This window comes from Callorhinus ursinus, unplaced genomic scaffold (assembly GCF_003265705.2).
Source record: "Callorhinus ursinus isolate GAN/ISIS: 27379988/994484 unplaced genomic scaffold, GSC_fseal_2.0 scaffold21, whole genome shotgun sequence".
Classification (NCBI taxonomy): domain Eukaryota; kingdom Metazoa; phylum Chordata; class Mammalia; order Carnivora; family Otariidae; genus Callorhinus; species Callorhinus ursinus.
Window position 1 is genome coordinate 15,677,861 of NW_027397083.1, and position 20,710 is coordinate 15,698,570.

The 20,710-nt window shown below is 49.9% G+C and overlaps 1 protein-coding gene across 1 annotated transcript; it reads left to right on the top strand.

Annotated features, from left to right (window-relative positions):
* Nucleotides 1–9,176: 9,176 nt before the first annotated feature.
* Nucleotides 9,177–11,682, top strand: CUNH11orf91 (chromosome unknown C11orf91 homolog). The gene is made up of 2 exons (XM_025879211.2): nt 9,177–9,734; nt 11,031–11,682. The coding sequence occupies exons 1-2, from the start codon at nt 9,242–9,244 to the stop codon at nt 11,117–11,119; spliced, it is 582 nt and encodes a 193-aa protein (XP_025734996.1). The 5' UTR covers nt 9,177–9,241; the 3' UTR covers nt 11,120–11,682.
* The last annotated feature ends 9,028 nt before the right edge of the window (nt 11,683–20,710 follow it).

The following is a 20,710-nucleotide window of genomic DNA, read 5'->3' on the forward strand; positions in this document are numbered from 1 at the left end:
CCCACGTTTTGGATTTTGGGCCTCCTGAGAGCATGAACCTTGTTTTATATGTCTGAGTCCTCGGGGCCAGATGATTTCACCCTGCACCCTGTAAGTGCTTCATCAGTGGTCAAAGTCCACTAGCTCATGTTGGGTTTGTTTGCTTGCAAACAGATCTGAACTAATGCTAACATTTCTAAGAGATTCTTGATGTACTGGGAAGGCACAGAGTTGACCTGAAGTAGTACGGACCTGACATCGCCTGGTGTGGGGTTCTCTGCTCTTTGTTCTACCTGTATTTCCATCTGTGCTATCATCATCTCACTTTGCTTAAGAGAAAAGTACATTTGGAGAAGTTAGCTGAATTGCTCCCGGTCACCAGGGTAACACGTTGGCAGGTCTAGTGTTCACACTCAGCTCCCCAAGGCAGCCACCCTACTGCCCTGCATCCTTTGCACACTGCCTTTAGCGCACACCAACGTGACTTTGGGAAAAAGCCTGGAAGGAGAGCCGGGTGCTTTTTTGCTGTGAAGTGAATGATTCCTGCCTCTTCTTCGAAACAAAAACTTTAAGTACGGTTGTTTTCACTGAACAGTTAGGTTAGCCAGTGGGATAAACTTTATAGAACCCAGTTAGGCCTTTCTGGAAACATGATAAAATTACAAAATACTGTGTTTGCCACAGTCTGTTTCCAAGGCCTACTGCCTCTCGTTAATTATTTCGTTTCAGTATAGTAGCAGTTGAGTGAGTAGATTTTATAGTTGGAGGCCTGGGTTCTGATCCTGTCTCTGCCACGAATTGGCTGTCTCTAGACAAGTTTTTGGACCCTCTCTGAACTCTGGCTTCCTGCCCATTGCTCAAAGAATTGTGAGGCTTGGGATCTCACGTTTGTAAAGTGCATTTGTAAAGTGCATTTGTAAAGTGTCTGGCAGGTAGGAAGTGGGCTGTAATAAAAACGCAGGTTACACGAGTCCAGGGTGGTTAAAACTAAAGAGATCTGAGAATCTCCAGTGACCACATTGTTGCATCCACTCCACTGGCTTTGACCTATGTAGAAATTGACCAGAGATCTTTTCATATTGCTTATTACAGATTTGTTCACCATAAGATTTTTGTTTAAGCTAAAGCTTCCTATTTACTAACACATTATTTTGGCGTAAGGGAGATGACCACAGGACTACTAGCTGGGTACCTCCGAGGCTCTGTTGTAGGTAAGGATGCTCTCCTTTCCCCAGAAGCCATGTAGGTCCATAGCCTGGGAGAGGTGGGGGGGATGCGGAGACAGCACAGACCCTGCAGGGGGCAGGTGCACTGACCTGGGAAGCACAGTTCCTCTACTGTGGAGTGAGGGCCTTCATTTCGGTGGTCAGCTTCCCTGAGGGTGCGGCTGTCCCCGTCCTTGCCAGCGTTGGCTCTGGGCAAGTTGGCCGACCCCATTAAGTCGATCCCGTAAACAGACTGTGCTCATGCGGGCTCAACTAACACCACCCAATCTGGCTGTAGGTTTTATATATAAATCAGGCAAACCTAAAATGCTGATGCTGATAAGATGTGGTGGCCTGAATGTAATGGAAACACCTTTCCTGGGTTGGTGTGACATGGTGTTATGGCCAGAACTGGAACTTAGCGTTCTAGTTCATAAACTCCACTGCTGTAGACAAAATGGGACCTGGCACTACATTTTCAACCCTGGAGTGTTGTGGTCATAACTTGAGGGCTTACCGTGTGCCGGGCACTATGCCAAGCGCTGTATGTGTACAAGTTCGCTTAATTTTTCTCGGTAACTATGAATGGTATTTACTGTCTATACCCAAAGTCAGGTCTATCCACACCATAACTCCGACCTTTGTGGGTGCCTGAATTAGTTTGAGAACGTTTCTGTTCTTTGCAGCCAAGCATCGCTCCCCAAGACATCTACTAGGGAAATGGGTTAAGTGACAGTTGCTAACTAAACCATCCTCCTCCCTGAGCTGTGGGGAGCAGTTAAAGAACACTAAAAATTGGGATGGAAATAACATGTATATGAGGTGAATAATGCAGCTTTGCGCCCCCCCCTTTTTTTAAGATTTTATTTATTTATCTGACAGAGAGAGACACAGCGAGAGAGGGAACACAAGCAGGGGGAGTGGGAGAGGGAGAAGAAGGCCTCCCGCGGAGCAGGGAGCCCGATGCGGGGCTCGATCCCAGGACCCCGGGATCGTGACCTGAGCCGAAGGCGGACAGACGCTCAACGACTGAGCCACCTAGTGCCCCAGCTTTGCCCCTTTTTTAAGAGGTGGGTGGACAATAAAATCCCAGTACAACAGTCCTTTACTTAAAGGCAGTACATTTGCAGCATGGTCGTAAAGGGTTCTTCTCCATGCCTGTGAACTGACTAGCTCGGAGGCTTTGAGCTTCCTGCGTCACCGCCCTGAGCCTCTGTGTCCTCACCAGCTGTAACCGTGGTACCTATCCTAATGAACGCTTGACTTTCAGCCTCCCAGCCTCTGTTGCCCCCACCTTCTGGTAACAGGAGCATACTCCTCTTTTGGGGAAGTCCTTCTACCCGTAAGTGCAGTGTTGGTGGGACTGTTAATAAAGGTAGCCTACCCTCCAGCCAAAAGTTGGGTATGTTCTCTCCTGGAATTTAAGTCTCGACCGGAGTTCTGCAAGGACTGAAAAAGAAGTATTTTTGGGTGAAGGTGTGAGTCTCGCAGGAAGCCTGCAAGTAACAGACAACCCAACTTAGAGGAGCTTAGCCAGACAAAGTCTGATTTTCTTGCATAAACACTCTGCAGGTAAGCAGCGGCCGGCATTCGGTCAGCTGCTCGACAATGTCTGGGCTGGTATATTTGTGATAGCCTTGTCTTTCCCTCCCGGTCACAAGGTGACTGCAGAAATTCCAGCATTGCATCCAAGTTCAAGGCAGGAAGAGGAGCTGAAGGGAAAGCTTCAGTTGTTCCTATCACTCTTACCAGGAAAGTACACAGTCTTTCCTAGGAATCTCCCAAATATCTTCTGGTCATACCTTCTGGCTGGAACTGTGTCTCACGGCCACCCCTACCCAAAGGGGGGACTGGCAAAGCTTGTATTTAATTTTTCCAGCCTCTCTAGGGGAGGGCAGCAAGGGTACAAAGGATAAGGGAATAGTCATTGAGAATAGCCAGCCAACAGTTGGCTACCCCCCCAGTGGCCACACTGAACAGGCTCTTGATTCCTCCCTGCTACCTGGATCCTGAAGTTGCCTTGCTTCTTCCTCCTCCTAAACCTAATTCTTAAGCTTTCAAATCCCTGAGCTATCTTATAGCCCTCCATGTAAATTCTCAGCGTCAACTTCTGTTGCTTGTGCACAGAAAATTCTGACAGCCCTACTCTCTTAAGTGTTGCTGTAGGGAAGACGTGAGAGCACGTAATAGTGAGTGGTCAGTAGGTGTTAGCTACAATTATTTTACCCAAGTTTGCACAGCTAGTTGATGCTGGTTGACCTCCCCCTGCATGCTCCATTCCACTAAATTGCCTCTCAGGCTCCAGTTTATTAAACAATTTGCTTACTCTGCAAAGTACAGAGTAAGTACAGAGGAACACATCTACCCAGGGAAAAAGAAGAAGGGCTGAACTGTATTTTCTAGAAACTTTTATAAATAGTGAGCATTGTGAAGGCAAGTGGGCATGCCTGGGCCCCCAGGTCCAGACCAACACAATGGTTAATTCAGATGAGTAATAAAGGAAAGGCTGTTCCCAGAATAGCTGGGCCATTGAATTGTGGCACAGACAACTTCCAAGTGGAGCCAGGCCCCTTCCAGGAAGAGGACAGGGGGCCAGATGCCCGGCTGTGGGCCTGCCCTGAGGGCTGGGGGCCCGTGGGGGGCTGGAGGAGGCGGCAGTGGGGCCCGCCCCCCCATTTAGAACACCAGCTCTGATGCCAACCTGCCGCAGGACCTCAGGTGAGGTGCTTAACCTTACATGCCTCAGTTTCTCATCTGGAAAATGGGGATAATAACACCTACTGCTTGGGTCGTTAGAAAGATTAGTGGAGTTCAGACAAGTGCGTGGCATGCAGTAGCTTCTCTTCATGAGTTTGCTATCACTGTCCTCAGCAGGACAGCCGGGGAGCGGTTTCCAGGGTTCAGGCCTTGCTAAATTATCTGGAGAGGGTTTGGTTTTCTAGAAGTGACATCCTCCCTTCCCTGCTCCATTTTCCTCATCAATTCACCAGGGCTTAATGGTGAACTAAGGAACCCACCTACAGCTGTATAAGCCGCTCTTCACTGAGCGCCCAGTGTGTGTCCCAGGTACTGCTTATACGTATCTTCATCAGATACACCAACCCTGTGGCATAGATACTGTCTTCATTTTATTGGCTAGAAAAGTGAAGTTCAGAGAGCTGACATGATTTTCCCCAACTCACAGAGTCCTGGGTTCACATATCCGTTCAGGCTATAGTAACAAAATACCACAGACTGGGGGGACTTGAGCAACAAGTCCGGAGGCCGTTTCTCACAGGTCTGGGGGCTGGAAAGTGCAAGGTCGAGTCTCTAGCATATTTGGTGTCTGGTGAAAACTCACTTCTGGGTTCACAGACATCCACCTTCCTGTGTCCTCACGTGGCAGACGGGGCAAAGGAGATCTCTGGGGTCTCTCTTCTAAGGGCACTAATCCCATTTGTGGGGGCTCCATCCTCATGAGCTCATCACCTCCCAAAGACCCCACCACCTAACACCTTCCTCTTGGGGGTTAGGATATCAACACAGAAATTTTGGGGGGACACAAACATGTACTCCATAACAACCCTGCTGTACTCCGAGCCACAAGCACTACATGTCCCTAAAAGCCATCCGGAGCCAAGGCAGGCATGGCCAATCACGATGGTCCCCTAAAGAGCCTGGGAACCCGGACAGGATGTGACCACCAGTGGTGTGACTAGATGCAGAACTAAGGTGCTGAAGAGCAATGGGACTCCCGGGGCAGCAAACCGGAAGAAGCTTTCTTATGTCCAGCAGGCTATGATGAGGGAACCAGCAACGCATGTACTCCCGGGAGCTCCTGCCTGAACAGGGTTTGGGCGAGGGGAAATTATAAACCCCAACCTCGGTGCGAGAGAGTTTAAGTCAGAGTGTTGGGAGGAACCCCCGCCCCACTGTGTCACGTGTCTTAAGGGTGACACTCCTGCCCCCCTTCTCCTGATGTGGGAGAATACCTGCCCTGATAGATGAGTCTGGAGAAAGGACCAGGCCTGTCTTTAGCCCGCTCTCCTCTGTGCCAGTAAAGACCCTGCCCCCTGTGGACGAGGCCTGTGGTTTTCCCATCGGGCCTGGCGCTGGGTAGCTGAGCTCAGCTTAGAGGTGCTGTCCTGGCAAATCCACCCGGTTACCAGACCTAAAGCCACATCCTCCAACAGACCTTTATCTGCGAAGAGGGACCTGGGTGAGTGTCTCTCTCAGTTGGTTCCAAGTGCAGGCAGGGAGCTTGGGTGTCGGAAACTAAATCCCTTCAGCCCCAATAGGATGGCACCTAATGGGGAATTTGAGTAGCGAAGCAGGTGCTGCAAGAGCTTTTGAGCCCAGGGAGGGAAAGTTTCTATTTAAAATGGATGTAAGCCTGCTCTGTCTTTTCATCACCAACTTGACTTTACCAGACACTTGTTTGCAGAACGAATTTGTAGGGTTTTGCCTTAACCACTGTGGTTTGTTAGTACCCCGTACGGACTTCACCTCACTGGGATTTACCTCAGTGTGTGTTCATCTTAGCATTTTCCTGTTGTGTAGTTGTTAGAGGAAACTACCTTTCTCTTAAATCTACCACTTGTAACATCACGATTGTCTTATAATTAAGCCACCCGGTATAAACATCTATTCAGATTACCTTGAAGCTAAGGCAAAAAGTCTGTAAGCTTTTTCTCTTTGAATGGATATATATATGAGTAAAGATGTGATTAGATTACATCATTTAAAAAACAATGCAAAATCTCTTTCTAAGGCTCTTCAATATATAATAAGAGTTAACATTACTGAGCATGTTCTATGGTCAAGTAACTTAGATGGTCTCATTTAATCTTGCCAATTTAATGAGGAAATACCGCTGCTATTCCCATTATATAGATTAAAAAAAACCCCGAGGTTCAGAAAGGTTCATCCATACAGCCAAGTACATAGTAGATCCAGGGTTTGGTGCTAGGTCTGAGTCCAAAACTCTGGTTCTTACCACTACTGTGGTTCTGTAGAGGTGGGAAAAAGTATTTTCCTCTACTCTCTTAGGTTCAGTAGCTGGGTCATGCGAATTAAACCAACGAAAGACAAGTTAACAGTAGAAAAGATTTATTATGCATGCACTTGGGGGCTGACAGAAAAGATGTGAAAACCCAAAGAAACATTTAGGCTTGCAAGCTTATAAGCCATTTTAACAAATGGTGATAAATTGTGGACAAGGGACAAGACAAAGAAAAAGGGGTTTGCGCTTCTAGAAGTCATAAATCGTGGGAAGGTAGATACATGGGAGAAACTCATTGAAGATAGGGTTGTGTAGTAAGATTTGTTTATGCATACTCAAGTCAGTGCCATCTCCAGTGAGAATTATCATCTCTTTTCCCTGGTTTGGGAGAGGGGAGGAGATACCTTCACAAAGGGAAATTTGTACCCTGCTTTTAGGCAGAAAGGGAGAGGACAGAACTTCTCCTGTGTCTGCTGTTTCTCAGTTGCCTTCAATTTATAATAATCCTTATCCCAATGTGGCATATTTTGGCGTGCTATATCCTGGTCCCCTTCAGTCCCCCAAACACATAACACTGTTCTAAAAGTTCTCAAATAGGGGCGTCTGGGTGGTGCAGTAGGTTAAGCATCCAGCTCTTGGTTTTGGCTCAGGTCATGATCTCAGGGTTGTGAGATGGAGCCCCGAGTCTGGCTCTGCACGGAATCTGCTGGAGACTCTTCCTCCCCCTCTGTCCCTCCCCCCTCCTCAAATAAATGAATAAATCTTAAAAAAATAAAAGTTCTCAAATATTTATTGAGTCCTATTCTATGCTCAACATTATAAGGCTGAATTCTTGCCCTCGAGGAGCTTGCAGCTAAGTACGGGAAGACAAAGCTCCTCAGCTTCAGACAAGCCCCTCAGTGGGGACAGCTGCTCCTTACATTTGGACAGAATTTTCTAAGTTTCCAAGTGCTTCACACACATCATTCTGTCTTCTGTTGGATCTTCACAAACAACAGTATGAGGTAGCCTGGTTTTCTTATTTTTATTTTTACAGAAAACCCTCTTAGAAGTCAAGCAACTTACCCAAAGTTATCCACCTTGGACATCTGACTGTCCACTGTTCCGCTATATATGCTACAGGATTTTTGTCCCCTTAGTGCCCGCAGTTCTTGGTCACACTGCTTGGAAGAATGAAGAGGTAGACCAGACGAAGAGTGGTGGGCAGCAAAGCAAAGTTCATTGAGCAAGAGTATAAAGCTTCCTGGAGAGGGAGGGGAGTGTGAGTGGGTTGCTCCCAAAGTTTCTAAGATTAGGGGGTTCTGTGAGCTATCTTAAGCAACCAGGGTGTGCTGAGTCATGCCAATCAGGGCTTTGGTCATGTATCTGCCTATCTATTAGGTTAATGTCTCTGTGCTGATGGTCTTTTTTTGCTGACATCTGGGGCTTATGTCTTAACTGTCCCTTGCCTGTGATATTGACAAATGCTTTGGGGTTAATTGTCTTATTTTAGGACATTTTGCAGAAGTCATTTCTGCAAAGGCTGCAAAGCAAAATATTAGTGCGGTCCTTTCTAAGCTGCAAAACAGGATGTCAGTGCTGTTTTATTTTAGCTGTCCTGACTGCATATTTTCTTTTCTTTCTTTTTTTTTTTTTTTTTTTTTTTACAGATTTTATTTATGTATTTGACAGAGAGAGACACAGCGAGAGAGGGAACACAAACAAGCAGGGGGAGCGGGAGAGGGAGAAGCAGGCTTCCCGCTGAGCAGGGATCCCAATGTGGGGCTCGATCCCAGGATCCTGGGATCATGACTTGAGCCAAAGGCAGACACTCAAAGACAGAGCCACCCAGGCGCCCCTGACTCCATATTTTCTTGTGGGGACCCTAGTCCTGACTGCCTAATTGTCCAGCTCACTCCTAACATCTATACACACACACATACATACATACATGTACACAGACACACACACAGACACCTATATGAACCATATGTATATAGCCGTATACATATATGTAGCATTTGCCAATGGAGCTGGTACTGACTCAGATCTTGGCTGGCCAACCTAAACTGGCCCCCACCCACCTTTGTCCGTTCACACCAATGATCACTAGGGGGAGGTTTTCAAGGAAATTTACTTCCCCTCAGTCTGTGCTAATACAGGCTACGCATGTAAAATGAGTTGGACAAGCCCCTTGGGACAGTATGTACAGGTCCCTCTTAAAGAATGGGTGAGCTATTCGAGGTGGGTGCAGCAGGATTTCTTTTTGGTGGCTTGTTTCCTGTTAGCGCCTAATAATGTGTCTGGAAAAGAACTTAAGTAAACTGCATTTCATTGAAGACATTCTCCTTCAGATCTATTACAAATCCATTCCAGGGTCCCGTTCTCCAGAATCTTCCACAACACTGGGAAATTTGGCAGAAACATGGGCTGGCTCCAACAGCCGATCCCAATCAACACTCTTCTCCTTTGCCTCCCGTTGTAGAGGATGGTAACTCATTTCCCGAGATACTCTGCGGCGAGAGGTGCTAAGGGAAGTCGGCTGTGGCAGGGGGCAGGTTTCTCGGAAATATTTTTCTCCCTATGAAAGGAGAGGAAGACTGAAAAATGTATTCTTGCAGTTCTGGCCAGCTCCCTGCTTCCTGTTTTTTTCTGAGGTTCTGCTGGGATGGGAAATGGGAGCTGGGGCCAGGGGCGCAACAGCGGGGGAGCGAGGCTTGTGGAAATGTTAGGGGCGGTGGGAAGAGTCGAGGGGCCGGACCGGATAGCAGGCTGGAGGACAGCGTATATGGGGCGATCGTTAAACCAGCGTTGCGGACAGTGCGGATTAGGGCGCGCCTGCGACACTTCCGGTTCCTGCCGCTCGCCCAGCCTCGCCCGCTCCAGGGACACCGCCTGCCGTCAATGGGCGGGGCACGTTCTGGGGCGTGGCCGGCCGGACCGTAGAACCCCTCCGGTTCAGGGCGGGGCAGGCCGAAAGGGCGGGGCCGCGCTCCGTCGGGGCGTGGCCTGTGGAACCTCAGAATCCGGGCGACTCGGGGCTGAGGCGCGCGTCTCCCGGCGCGGGGTTCCTCCCACGCAGCTTCCCATTCAAAAGATGCCGAAGGGGCGGCGCGGCAGCCAGAGCCCCACCATGAGCCAGCGGCCGGCCCCGCCCCTCTACTTCCCTTCCCTCTACGACCGCGGCATCTCCTCGTCCCCGCTCAGCGACTTCAACATCTGGAAGAAGCTCTTCGTGCCGCTGAAGGCGGGAGGGGCGGCGGCGGGCGGGGCGGTGGCGGGGCGACCCCTGCCGCAGGTGCCCCAGGTTCCGGCGCCCCCGCCGCCGCCACCCGGCCTGGGGCCTCCCGGCGAGCGCCCCTGGCCCCCGCCCTGGCCCTCCGGCCTGGCCTCCATCCCCTACGAGCCACTGCGCTTCTTCTACTCGCCACCGCCGGGGCCCGAGGCGGCTGCCTCGCCTCTGGCCCCCGGCCCCACGACCCCCCGGCTCGCCTCCGCCTCCCACCCCGAGGAGTTATGCGAGCTGGAGATCCGGATTAAGGAGCTGGAGCTGCTCACCATCACTGGGGACGGCTTCGACTCCCAGCGCTGTGCGTGACCTTGCCCGAGTCCCTGCTTAGCCCGCCTTGGCTCGCTCCTTGGCTCCATGCCTTCCTAATCCCCTCCCCCGCAGTGTGGCCTCGGGCTCAGACTCCAGCCCCCAGGGATCCCAGATCCCAGATCTCTCTCCAGATCTCTCGACCTCTCCAGCACCCAGTCACACCTCCCAGCACCCCGACTCGATTTCAACCGACGCTTCCCTCACCACAGCCAGGATTTCATGAGCACTTCTGGCCCAAACTCCACCCTCCCCCTTCATCCTGAGCCCTTTTGGTAATCTGGACTCCGCCTCCAAACCCAGAACTCCGTCCACCACAGCCCCCAACCTGCAGTTTAAACTTCCTACATCCCCGACCCCTGTGGTAGTGATATTACCATCACCCACGACCCACAATCCCTACCTCTACAGACCTGAGCTTTAGTGTTTATCTTCAACTGCGGTCCTGAATGGGAGGAGAGGGAAGCAAACATCAGTTGGAGGGTCTGTAGGTAGAGGTGGGAATTGTGCGAGACCCAGGAATCCCAAGGACAGTTCACTGAGGGGCTTTGGGGCCCTCCACTTCTCAGTGTTGGAAGGAAACCTCCCTGTGAACCCTGGGCCCGGTCCTGGTAGCTCTCTCACCAGGGTCCTGAACTCTGCCCTCTGATCTTAGGTTTAAAGTCTTAGGGATCTGGATCAGGGTAGACCAGGTGTATTGATGTGGGCAGGATTCCTCTAGCATGCAAGCTAACTGATCCTTCCAGTTGGAGGGTGAAGTTAAATCTGATTCTACCTGCATAAGGACCTATCACAGTATAGAATATTCAGTAGCCATAGGCTGTTCTGCTGACTTTGTCTTCCCATCACCTGTTCTAAGGTTTGCAGTATAACAGTGGAGGAGGGCACATTGTTCTAGAAAGACCATCCCCACTATTATAAAACAAAACAAAAACAACAGGTTAAATCGGCTCTCTTGCCACACAGGGAAGGGGAGGGAGTATGAAATAACCTAAATGTTTAAGTTAATGTGGCTATGAGAATGGTCCCCAACTCATCAGGCACCTGTAAGGTCCTTTTCCCCACAGTCGTGGAAAGAATCCCTAGAAGACAGGCTTTTCTAAGTCCTGGATTTCTTTACTACATATTCCCCACTTAAAACACATTTTGGCTGTTAGGGTTTTTTTCCTACCCATGTTGGGTTTTGGGTTCATGCAGGCAACACACAATGCTTCCCAGAAGCTTACTTTGGAAGTGTTAGAAAAGCCCTTATCTTAACTACAGCTGTGTTTGTTTTGCTGTCCTGCAGATAAATTCTTGAAGGCACTGAAAGATGAAAAGTTACAAGGACTGAAGACAAGGCAGGCTCCTGGAAAGAAGTCGGCCTCTCTCTCCTGAGGAGCTGCCCACCAGAGCCTGGGCAGCCACCTCCTTAGGTGTTAGTGCTTAGATAATGTGTCCTGTTTGTTGGCATTTCAAAGGTTATTTTCTGTTCTGTATTTCCTGCTGTTCTCATTGCTCCCAGCATGTACTCCACATACAGTGCCCACTTGTGGGGTAAATCTCATGGTCTGTCTCCTCTCTGTGCTGCAGCTGGGGGTGGGTGCTCTCTCACAGGGTCTAGAAGCTGCTGCCCAGCTGGCATTCAGGGGCTCCTGAGACCATAGGAGGGGACGTCCAATACTGCCATGTGGAGGGAGTTGGGAAAACCCAAGGGCAATATATATTTGGTTGCTGTGTCCCTGCTCAGAAAGGTTCTTTGAGGACTGGAACAAGCGGTTTGTTTTCAAACAGCTTTAGTCTTGAAAAGTGTTTTAATAGTTTTTGGGCCAAAAAACTCTTTGATAATCTGGTCAAAGCTATGGTCCTTCCTAGAAAATCATATTCAAGAAATACCGAGGACTTATGTGCCTTCCCAGACTCAGGATTGGGAGTGGGGGAGACCCAGACAATAAATACTATAAATAAGTAAATCATAATACAGTATCATAGATGACCTGCTAAGGGGAAAACAAAAACAGTAGGCAAGGTTGGTCAGGAGGGTCAGAGGAAAGCAGGATGGCATTTTAAATAAGGTTTCTGGAAGAGGTAACATGTAAACAAGGTGTGGAGAAAGTTGAGGGTGATAGCCATGTGGCACCTAGGGGAAGGTTCCAGGCACAGGGGGGCTGGTGCAAAGGCTGAAGGTGGGAGCATACTGGGATGTTTGTGGGCCAGCAAGAGCCCAGATGGCTGGGGCAGGAGGAGAGAGGGGAGCATGATAAGGGTGAGTGCAGAGGGTCCTTCCAGGTGGGACTCTGCAAGCCATGCAGGGACTCTGGGTTTTACTCCAAGGGGAGTATGGAGTGGTTAGAGGGTTTTCAGCCGAGTGATAATATCTGACCTGTGCTTCTGAGTTGAGAACAGACTGAGGAGGAAACAGAGAAAGCAGGTAGGAGGCTGTCATAATTAATAATCCACCGAGAATTGGTGGTGCCGCGCAATGTGGCCCAGGCCCGGCCGCCCTTTCCCCCTTGCTGGGTCAGAGGTGTCTATGTCCTGTGGGGTGCCCCCCACTGCCATCACCCCTGCAGCCAGGTGCTGTCTCTCTGGCAAGAAGGAGCAAGAGCTCAGCAACACAAGTCCACAAATAAAGGAGAAAGTATTTTAGAAAACAGGTCTTCAATCGAGTGTAACACTTTGATGCTTGGCATCTGGATTCCCTTGTGCCCTCACTCTGCCTGCAGCCACTGTAGATCATAGCCAAAGAATTTGTGACGTTTGGGCTTCCTGCAAAAAAGAACGGAAAGGAGTGAGCGGTGAATCAGGCGTCTTAGAATCCGAGCGGAGGAGGTGTTTGGGAGGGGGCGTGGTCAGCTCGGACCAATCGCACTGGTCGGCCCGGCACCGCGAGCCTGAGATGCCCTCTTGGACTTGGCAACGAGGATTTGGTGTCGGTGATCTTGTCAGGTGTAGTTTTGGTTGAGTGAGAGGGGTTTAACGCCTGAGCAGAGTCGTTTTAAGAGAGAAGGGGGGGTGGAGGTGAATTGGAGACCATGGCTGGAGAAGACTTTAGAGGCGTTTAGCTGCCTCTTAGAGCAGTAACTGGCAGGGCAAGCGGGGTTGAGCGGTCTTCATTAAGGGAGAAATGACTGCTGTATAACGGGCGGAGGGAGAAAAAGTGACGATGTAGATGGGGCATGGCTGGAATGGTGTCCTCAAGTGGACAAGAGAGGTGGGACCTACTTTACAGTGGAGGGATCAGCGTTACGTGGGCGTAGAGACGGTTCCTCCGCAATCACAGGAGGTTCTGTCCGCGGTGTGAGCATGCAGATGCCGGTAAATGGGGAAATGGGTGGTAGGAATCCCGGGAAGTTGCATACCCATGCCCCAAAGTTGGTGCAGCGACCCCGTGCTTGAGGACGCAAATGTGCATGCCTGCAAGGCCCAGCTGGAAACCGTGGAAGGGGTGCGGGGGGCCAGGTGGAGAGGGGCCAGCTGCAGAGCCGAGGCCGGGCGGAGGGGGTGGGGGGGTCGGCAGCCGACCCCGACTTCCAACTGCTTCTTGCCCAGCCAGGAGTGTAGCCCGCTGTCAGGCGAAAGCTCCTGCTTTCTAAATCTTAGCAACAAATGCAAATATTTCCAGAACACAATTCGGACCAAATAAAGGCTCAGCAGTCCCAAAGAGTTTGTAACCTCTGCTCTTCCCATAGCAGCCCTCTCCACCCCGGGCAGGGATTCTAGGCCCCTCTCCCCTCCCCAGGAAGAAGGCAGATTCCTATTGCCCCAAGCTGGTTGCTATTGGAGAAGTTCCCTTGTTCACCCTGAAAAACTAATGGCGGGCGAAGTCAGTGAGAGGGGCTGGAGAATGTTAATGATAGGGTGGGGGAAAACCAAGGGCCGTATAGCCAGGGGAGGCCTGTTTCCCATTCCCTTCCCAGTCCCAATAGCTCCCACCTCCTGCTAACCCCTAACCTCTCCCCCATCCCCCCATGCGCACAAGATTGGCCCCCTATTCAGTGCACACCATGTCCCAGGTGCAGAGGGAGACAATTGATATGAACAATTTCATTTAATCCTCACCATCACCTTGTGGAATAAGCACCACTCTTGGCGTGTTTTATAAATGAGGAAAGAGAGGCTCCTCCAGAACAAAATGGAATGGAAGAAGCTGTTTGCCAAAGAAAAGGATGTTAGCAGATGAAACGGATAAGAGTCCTGATTGAGAGAAGAGCATATGCAAGGAATAATAGCTGAATGCACGGGGTGCTGAAGCCAGCTGGAATAGCTCATGAGCGCCAATTGCTAAAATTCAGGAATTTTGTCAGCTGCTTGTTAAATACAGCCATTATTAAAAATTAAACTGTATCAACTCACAAACTATTTACAACTAAGTTAAGAAATACTCAAAATCCATCACTTCCTTTTTTGCTACATTTTACAATTACCTATGTTCTTGAGGTGACGTCTCCAGCACCACTTATAAGGGTATCTAATGTGCTTCCTTACTTCCTAAGAATGTCAGGTTGGTGTATGATATTGGCCATCCAGAGAGTTTTTACACCATGGAAATTGGCGAATGTAGAAATCACGTTTGTTTCTGCCCACCTCCACTCTCCCAGAGAGTTGGTTGTTAAATTGTTTACTAGCACACCACCAGATAAATGAGAGACAAAAAATACCACTTTGTTCATAACTGAGCTAAAGAGAAAGCTGCTTTGAAGCATTTGAAGTTGGGCTGAAGGTATAAATGAGGCCCCCTTCTCCCTCTGGCCCCATTTGCCCACTTAGCTGTAGACATTGAGGAGGCAGGAAAGAAGAGCCTGATCAGGCCTGCCCCCCAAGGCAGGCTTTACCTTGAAATAAATAGGAGCACATGTGTACTGACTTTCAAGATGTAGTAAGCCTGCCCACTGGTAACATGGGGCCCAAAGAATGTTCTGGACCCTGGCCAATCAGATTTGTGACTTCTACTTTCGGGTAATAAGGGTATAAGGGAGTACAGAGGTAATAGCCTGCAGGTGGGGGACAGAAGTTCCTCCTCTGCAGTGGTAACCATTTTGAGCAAGATGGAACATGAAACTTGATTAAGCATGAAACTAGCTATTTATATCACATCCCCTTCATCACAGATCTGTTAGTCCTGAGAGAAATAGAAAATTTCAAGGGAAATGGGAAAACCTCCTTCTACCTAATGCAAGTAATTTGTGCCCCACTGTATGGCCAAAGGAGTCAGGCAGGATCCAGTGCCTGCAGGAACCTGGTTTCTCAGAACAGGAGAGCCAATCACAGCTTTAAAGCTTTCGCTGGAGGTGAACACCACATGGGTGCCTCATGGCTCACTGGCATTTTCTTTTTTTTTTTATTATCCCCATTTTATTTTATTTTTTTCTTTAAATGTTTTATTGTTATGTTAATCACCATACATTATATCATTAGTTTTTGATGTAGTGTTCCATGATTCATTGTTTGTGCATAACACCCAGTGCTCCACGCAGAACGTGCCCTCTTTAATACCCATCATCAGGCTAACCCATCCCCCCACCCTCCTCCCCTCTAGAACCCTCAGTTTGTTTTTCAGAGTCCATCCTCTCTCATGGTTCGTCTCCCACTCCGATTCCCCCCCTTCATTCTTCCCCTCCTGCTATCTTCTTTTTTTTTTTCCTTAACATATATTGCATTATTTGTTTCAGAGGTACAGACCTGTGATTCAACAGTCTTGCACAGTTCACAGCGCTCACCATAGCACATACCCTCCCCAATGTCTATCACCCAGCCACCCCATCCCTCCCACCCCACCCAGCTCACTGGCATTTTCAACAGACACTTGATTCCAACCACATATGTGACCTTGAGAAAGTCACCTAACCTCTCTGAGCCTGTTCCCTCATCTGTATAATGGAGACACTGCTCTCACAGGATGGTTGGGTGGGGGACAAGAAATAAGGTGACAGATGTGAAACTGCCCCAGTTGGGAGTCATTATTATTATTTTCTGGTGCATTTAGAACACTGTTCTCATTGTTGGGGTATGGGTGCAGGGAATGGAGGTGGCCGTGGGCTGTGAGCCAGAAGGAGGCCTGGCCTGCAGGGAGGGAGAAGCTTTGAGCTTTGAGCTTGCAGGGCCCCCGAGGGCTCAGCCCTACAAAAAGTGACCAGGAGGTGAGGGTGGCTGGGAGGCAGTTTGGGAGGAGGTTTGAGTCTGAGGGCCAACCGCATTTCTCCCAGGCAGCATCATCTCCTGCAGCAAAGCCAAGGGCTGGGCCTCTCTGCAGGTGGGTCCCCCAGGGCAGCGCTGCGGTCCCCACCCAGCGCTTTCATCAGTCCACACCAGGGCGTCAACTCACACAGAAGGTATTTGTGCCCCGTCCTCGGAAACAGGACCGGAGGGAAATCCGGGAAATGGGTCTGGGGGCTGGGTTTCTTTTGGTTGCCAGGAAACAGTGGGCCACTCAAACTAGCTTACTTAGATAACAAGAAGGGCTGACAGGAAGGTTCTCTGGTTACAAGCAATAGAAACCAACGTAAGAAAAATGTAAAAAAAAAAAGGAGACATCCAGGCCTTTAGAAGGAAAGGAATGAGGGTGCTGCCCCAGGACTGCTCCGCGCCAGCCTCCCCAGTCCTTGGAGAGGAAATGTGACTGGCCCTCCACCCTCCGAGTCCATCTCTGACCACGTCGCGGAGGGAGGGACGGGAGGCCAGAGTCCTGTGCCGGCAGCCCCCTCAGAGGCACTCAGAGTTGGGGGCAGCCCCTACATTCCGGGAAGCCGCATGTCCCCTCCCGGGCCTCCTGCCGATTGGCGCGGGGCTGGGCCGCGGCCGTCTCATCCCCCGCTCCCCACTCCTGCCCCGCCTTCCTGCCTCTGCCCCGGGCCTCCTCCTAACCTCACTCCTCAGTGACTCACGGGCGCCACGTCGTCGGGCTTCGTGGTCGCAGGAGCGCCCGCAGTGAGCAGTTTCCTGCCCCAGCTCCTCAGGGAAGGGCGGGGGTGGGCGGTGTGGGGCATGCTGGCAGGGACCTCGGTCACGAGCTGGGGGAGAGGACAGACCGAGCGGCGAAGGTCGAGGTCAGCCGGTGATTCAGCGGGGGCCCGAAGGCGGCCTCCTCCGCAGGGAGGAAGCAATAGCAGCTATCCCATCTATCCATTCCCAAACTCACCCGGGATTCTTTATTTCACCTCAGACTCTATTTGAATGCGGTACATTCTACAACTCGGAAAACACTGCCCGTAAATTAAGCCTGCGTTCATTTTACTCATTCGTTTATTTATTCATCCAAGCCTTCCTTCAAAGAAGCAGGTGCTTAATTTCTGGAATTTCTGGAAAATGTACCTGGTCATTCCCCCCGGCCTGGGGTTGTTTCAAATTAATTGAGATAATGTGCATAAAACCGCTCGCATCACGACCTGACACCGTCACTTTGCTTGGTAGGGTTTGCTGGGCACATTCGGCATCAGGGTTTCTGGTCGTGAACACAAAGGTGTTTCTCTCTTGGTGGGATCCACTAGGTGGCAGCCTGAACTTGGGAGTGGGATGGAACAGATTTCCCCCCACCCCCCCGTCCCTTTCTAGTCCTCTCACATCCAGAGCTGACATTTATCAGCTTGTTCGTTATTATCCGGGAGAAAATCCAGTTTGGAAACCTGTAGGGAGGAGGACCCGCTGCGGCCATTGCCGGCATTCAGTGCGAAAATAAACACAGGTGCAGCCCGGGCCTTTCCCAGAGGCTGCAGGTGGGGGCCTGCTGAGAGCCCCGTTCTACTCCCACAGGGCCAGGGGTGGTGGGGGGAGGGCTGGGGGGATGGAGGATCTCTTTTCAGAAGCAGTTTCAAGGTGAAAAGTCTGGTTCACATGAATAAAAGAAGCTGGACTGAACTCATTAATATTTATTGTCTGTATGGGTCTGCTTGGGCGGCTATACCAAAATTTCACAGACTGGGGCGCTGAAACAACAGACATTTACTTCTCACAGTTCTGTAGGCCGGAAAGTCCAAGATCAAGGTGCAGGCCAATTCCTGTCCTGATGAGCTCTCTTCCTGCCTTGCAGTTGGCTGCCTTCTTGCTGCATCTTCACATGGCAGAGGGAGCTCTGGTGTCTCTTCCTCTTCTTACAAGCACATTTTTCCCATGTTGAGGACCCCACTCTCATGACCCCATCTAAACCTACTTACCTCCCAAAGGCCCCATCTCCAAATACCAGCACACTGGGGATTGTTTTTCAGAGTCCATTGTCTCTCATGGTTCATCTCCCCCTCCCGATTTTATGGATTTGGGGTGGGGGACGGCACAAGTCAGTCTGCAGCGTCATCTACATTGTATTCCTAGTTATTCCTCTCTCTCCCTCCTGTCATTTATCCACCTGTTGCTATTACCATCCAACCATTAAGGGATGACAATAGATAAATAAATAGGCAGATAGACAACAGTCCATAAGTAAGTACATATATTTATACCTACTTACATATGAGGGAACAAACATAAATATACCTAAATACAGATATTTTTCTATGGACTGTTGTCTACTTGCCTATTACCTGTTATTATTGTTATCCATGAATGGGTGGATGGTCTAGACCTATGTTGTCTAATAGAGCTTTCTGCAGTGATAGAAATGTTCTAAATCTGTGCTGTGTAATATGGAAGCCATTAGCCACACGTGGCCGTGGAGACTCGACATGTGGCTAGTACAACTGAGGAACTGAATTTTTTTTTTAAGATTTTATTTATTTATTTGAGAGAGAGAGAATGAGAGACAGAGAGCATGAGAGGGAAGAGGGTCAGAGGGAGAAGCAGACCCCCCGCTGAGCAGGGAGCCCGATGTGGGACTCGATCCCAGGACTCCAGGATCATGACCTGAGCCGAAGGCAGTCGCTTAACCAACTGAGCCACCCAGGCGCCCTGAGGAACTGAATTTTAAATTTTATTTCATTTTAATTATTATATTTTAGTTTAAACAGCTAATGGCTAGTGTATCAGACCATTCAGATCTAGACAGAGGTCATACATAGAGTTTCCCCTTTATTTAATTGATTGGGTTGTGCTGAGTTTGGAAAATCTGGGGTTGAATGCAGGCCTGGTTTTCAGAGTTAACTGACGTGGGAGTGGGTGAAAATAGTATCTCTTTTTTTTATTTTTAGAGATTTTATTTATTTATTTGAGAGAGAGAGAATGAGAGACAGAGAGCATGAGAGGGAAGAGGGTCAGAGGGAGAAGCAGGCTCCCATGGAGCAGGGAGCCCGATGCGGGACTCGATCCTGGGACTCCAGGATCATGACCTGAGCTGAAGGCAGTTGCTCAACCAACTGAGCCACCCAGGTGCCCAATAGTATCTCTTTATAAATGAGGAAACCAAGGCTCCGAGAAGTGAAGCTTAAGGTGACAGCGGGTCAGTGGCGGAGCCTACCCACTACCTCAGGTGGCAGTTCCTTCCTCTGTGTAAGCCTCCAGGCATCTAGGCTCCCTGCTTGTCCCTCCCCAGAGGAGATGTGGGAAGTCACGGGACAATGAAGACAGGCCCCCTTGACCAAGGTACGATGCGTGAGCATGGACGCCTGTGTGCGCGTGTACACGTGCTTGCCGTCGTGGCACGAGCAGCCCTCTTGTAGAAGGAGGGTGTGTGACCTTCTTCACGGGGAAGAGGGCGGTGAGCAAACCTGAATTGTTCACTGCACCCTTCCCCATCCATCCCCAAGAGACCGTTTATTTTAGGTGCATTACAAGGACTGGTGTAACTTTATAGTCTGTTTTAGGAACAGAGCAAAGATGCTCTGATGGGGCCAGTTCTTGCAATGGAAAAGGTGTCTTGGGGACTGAGCACAAGAGAGGCTGATGGGGTTTCGAGTCACTCCTAGAATTTCTTGCAAGCCCCGCCATAATGCCAAACCCACCAATACCAACTATCAGCCACCAATTACTGAGGGGGTCCTCTGTGCCAGGTTCTGTGCTCAGCACTCTACACACTGAGTCTTATTAATATTTCCAGCCCGAGGGTGCCTGAGTGGCTCAGTCGTTAAGTGACTGCCTTCGGCTCAGGTCCTGGTCCCAGGGTCCTGGGATCGAGCCCCGCTTCGGGCTCCCTGCTCCGCGGGAAGCCTGCTTCTCCCTCTCCCGCTCCCCCTGCTTGAGTTCCCTCTCTCACTATGTCTCTCTCTGTCAAATAAATAAATAAAATCTTTAAAAATATATATATATATATTTCCAGCCCCGACCATGAGGATGATGTCCTCCCTGCCATTTACAGAGGCACCAAGAAATGTAAACTAGGATGTGTTCAAGCCACTCCAAAGCCCGATCACTTAAACCTCCAGCTCATGTTTTGGTAACTGCTTTCAAACTATTATATTTTCCCTGTTCCCCTTCAGCCCACTGCACCCAGCTGCTATCAAGAACATTTGTGTGAGCAAATATCATAACCACCCAAAGTCTGGACTCTCAAACAGGAACAGGCAAGTTTTCTCCTGATTTCAGCGCAGGAGAGCTTCAGTTGAACAACACTGTGCCTTGAGCAGTTACATGGGCAGTCTCATTTTCCACTGGCTTACTGTATGATTCTGGTAATGAGTTCCCCATCCTTCTTACAGCGCTAACTGTCCTTGCTGCCAGAACTTCAAATACACCAAGTCCAGGCGTTTTGCAGGGAGTTGCTAGGTGGGACTAGGGTCGAACACCCTGGATGAGTTGAGTCTTTTGGTTGTTCTGAAGACTGACTCCCAGGAGTGATGGGGCCATAATCAAAAGAACATGTGGGGGCGCCTGGGTGGCTCAGTCGTTAAGCGTCTGCCTTCAGCTCAGGTCATGATCCCGGGGTCCTGGGATCGAGCCCCGCATCGGGCTCTCTGCTCGGCAGAGAGCCTGCTTCTCCCTTCTCCCTCTCCCACTCCCCCTGCCTGTGTTCCTTCTCTCGCTGGGTCTCTCTCTGTCAAGTAAATAAAAATAAAATCTTAAAAAAAAAAAAAAAAGAACATGTGGAATCTGTGGGAGATCTTCAACTTGGTCAGTTGGTGAAGGGCG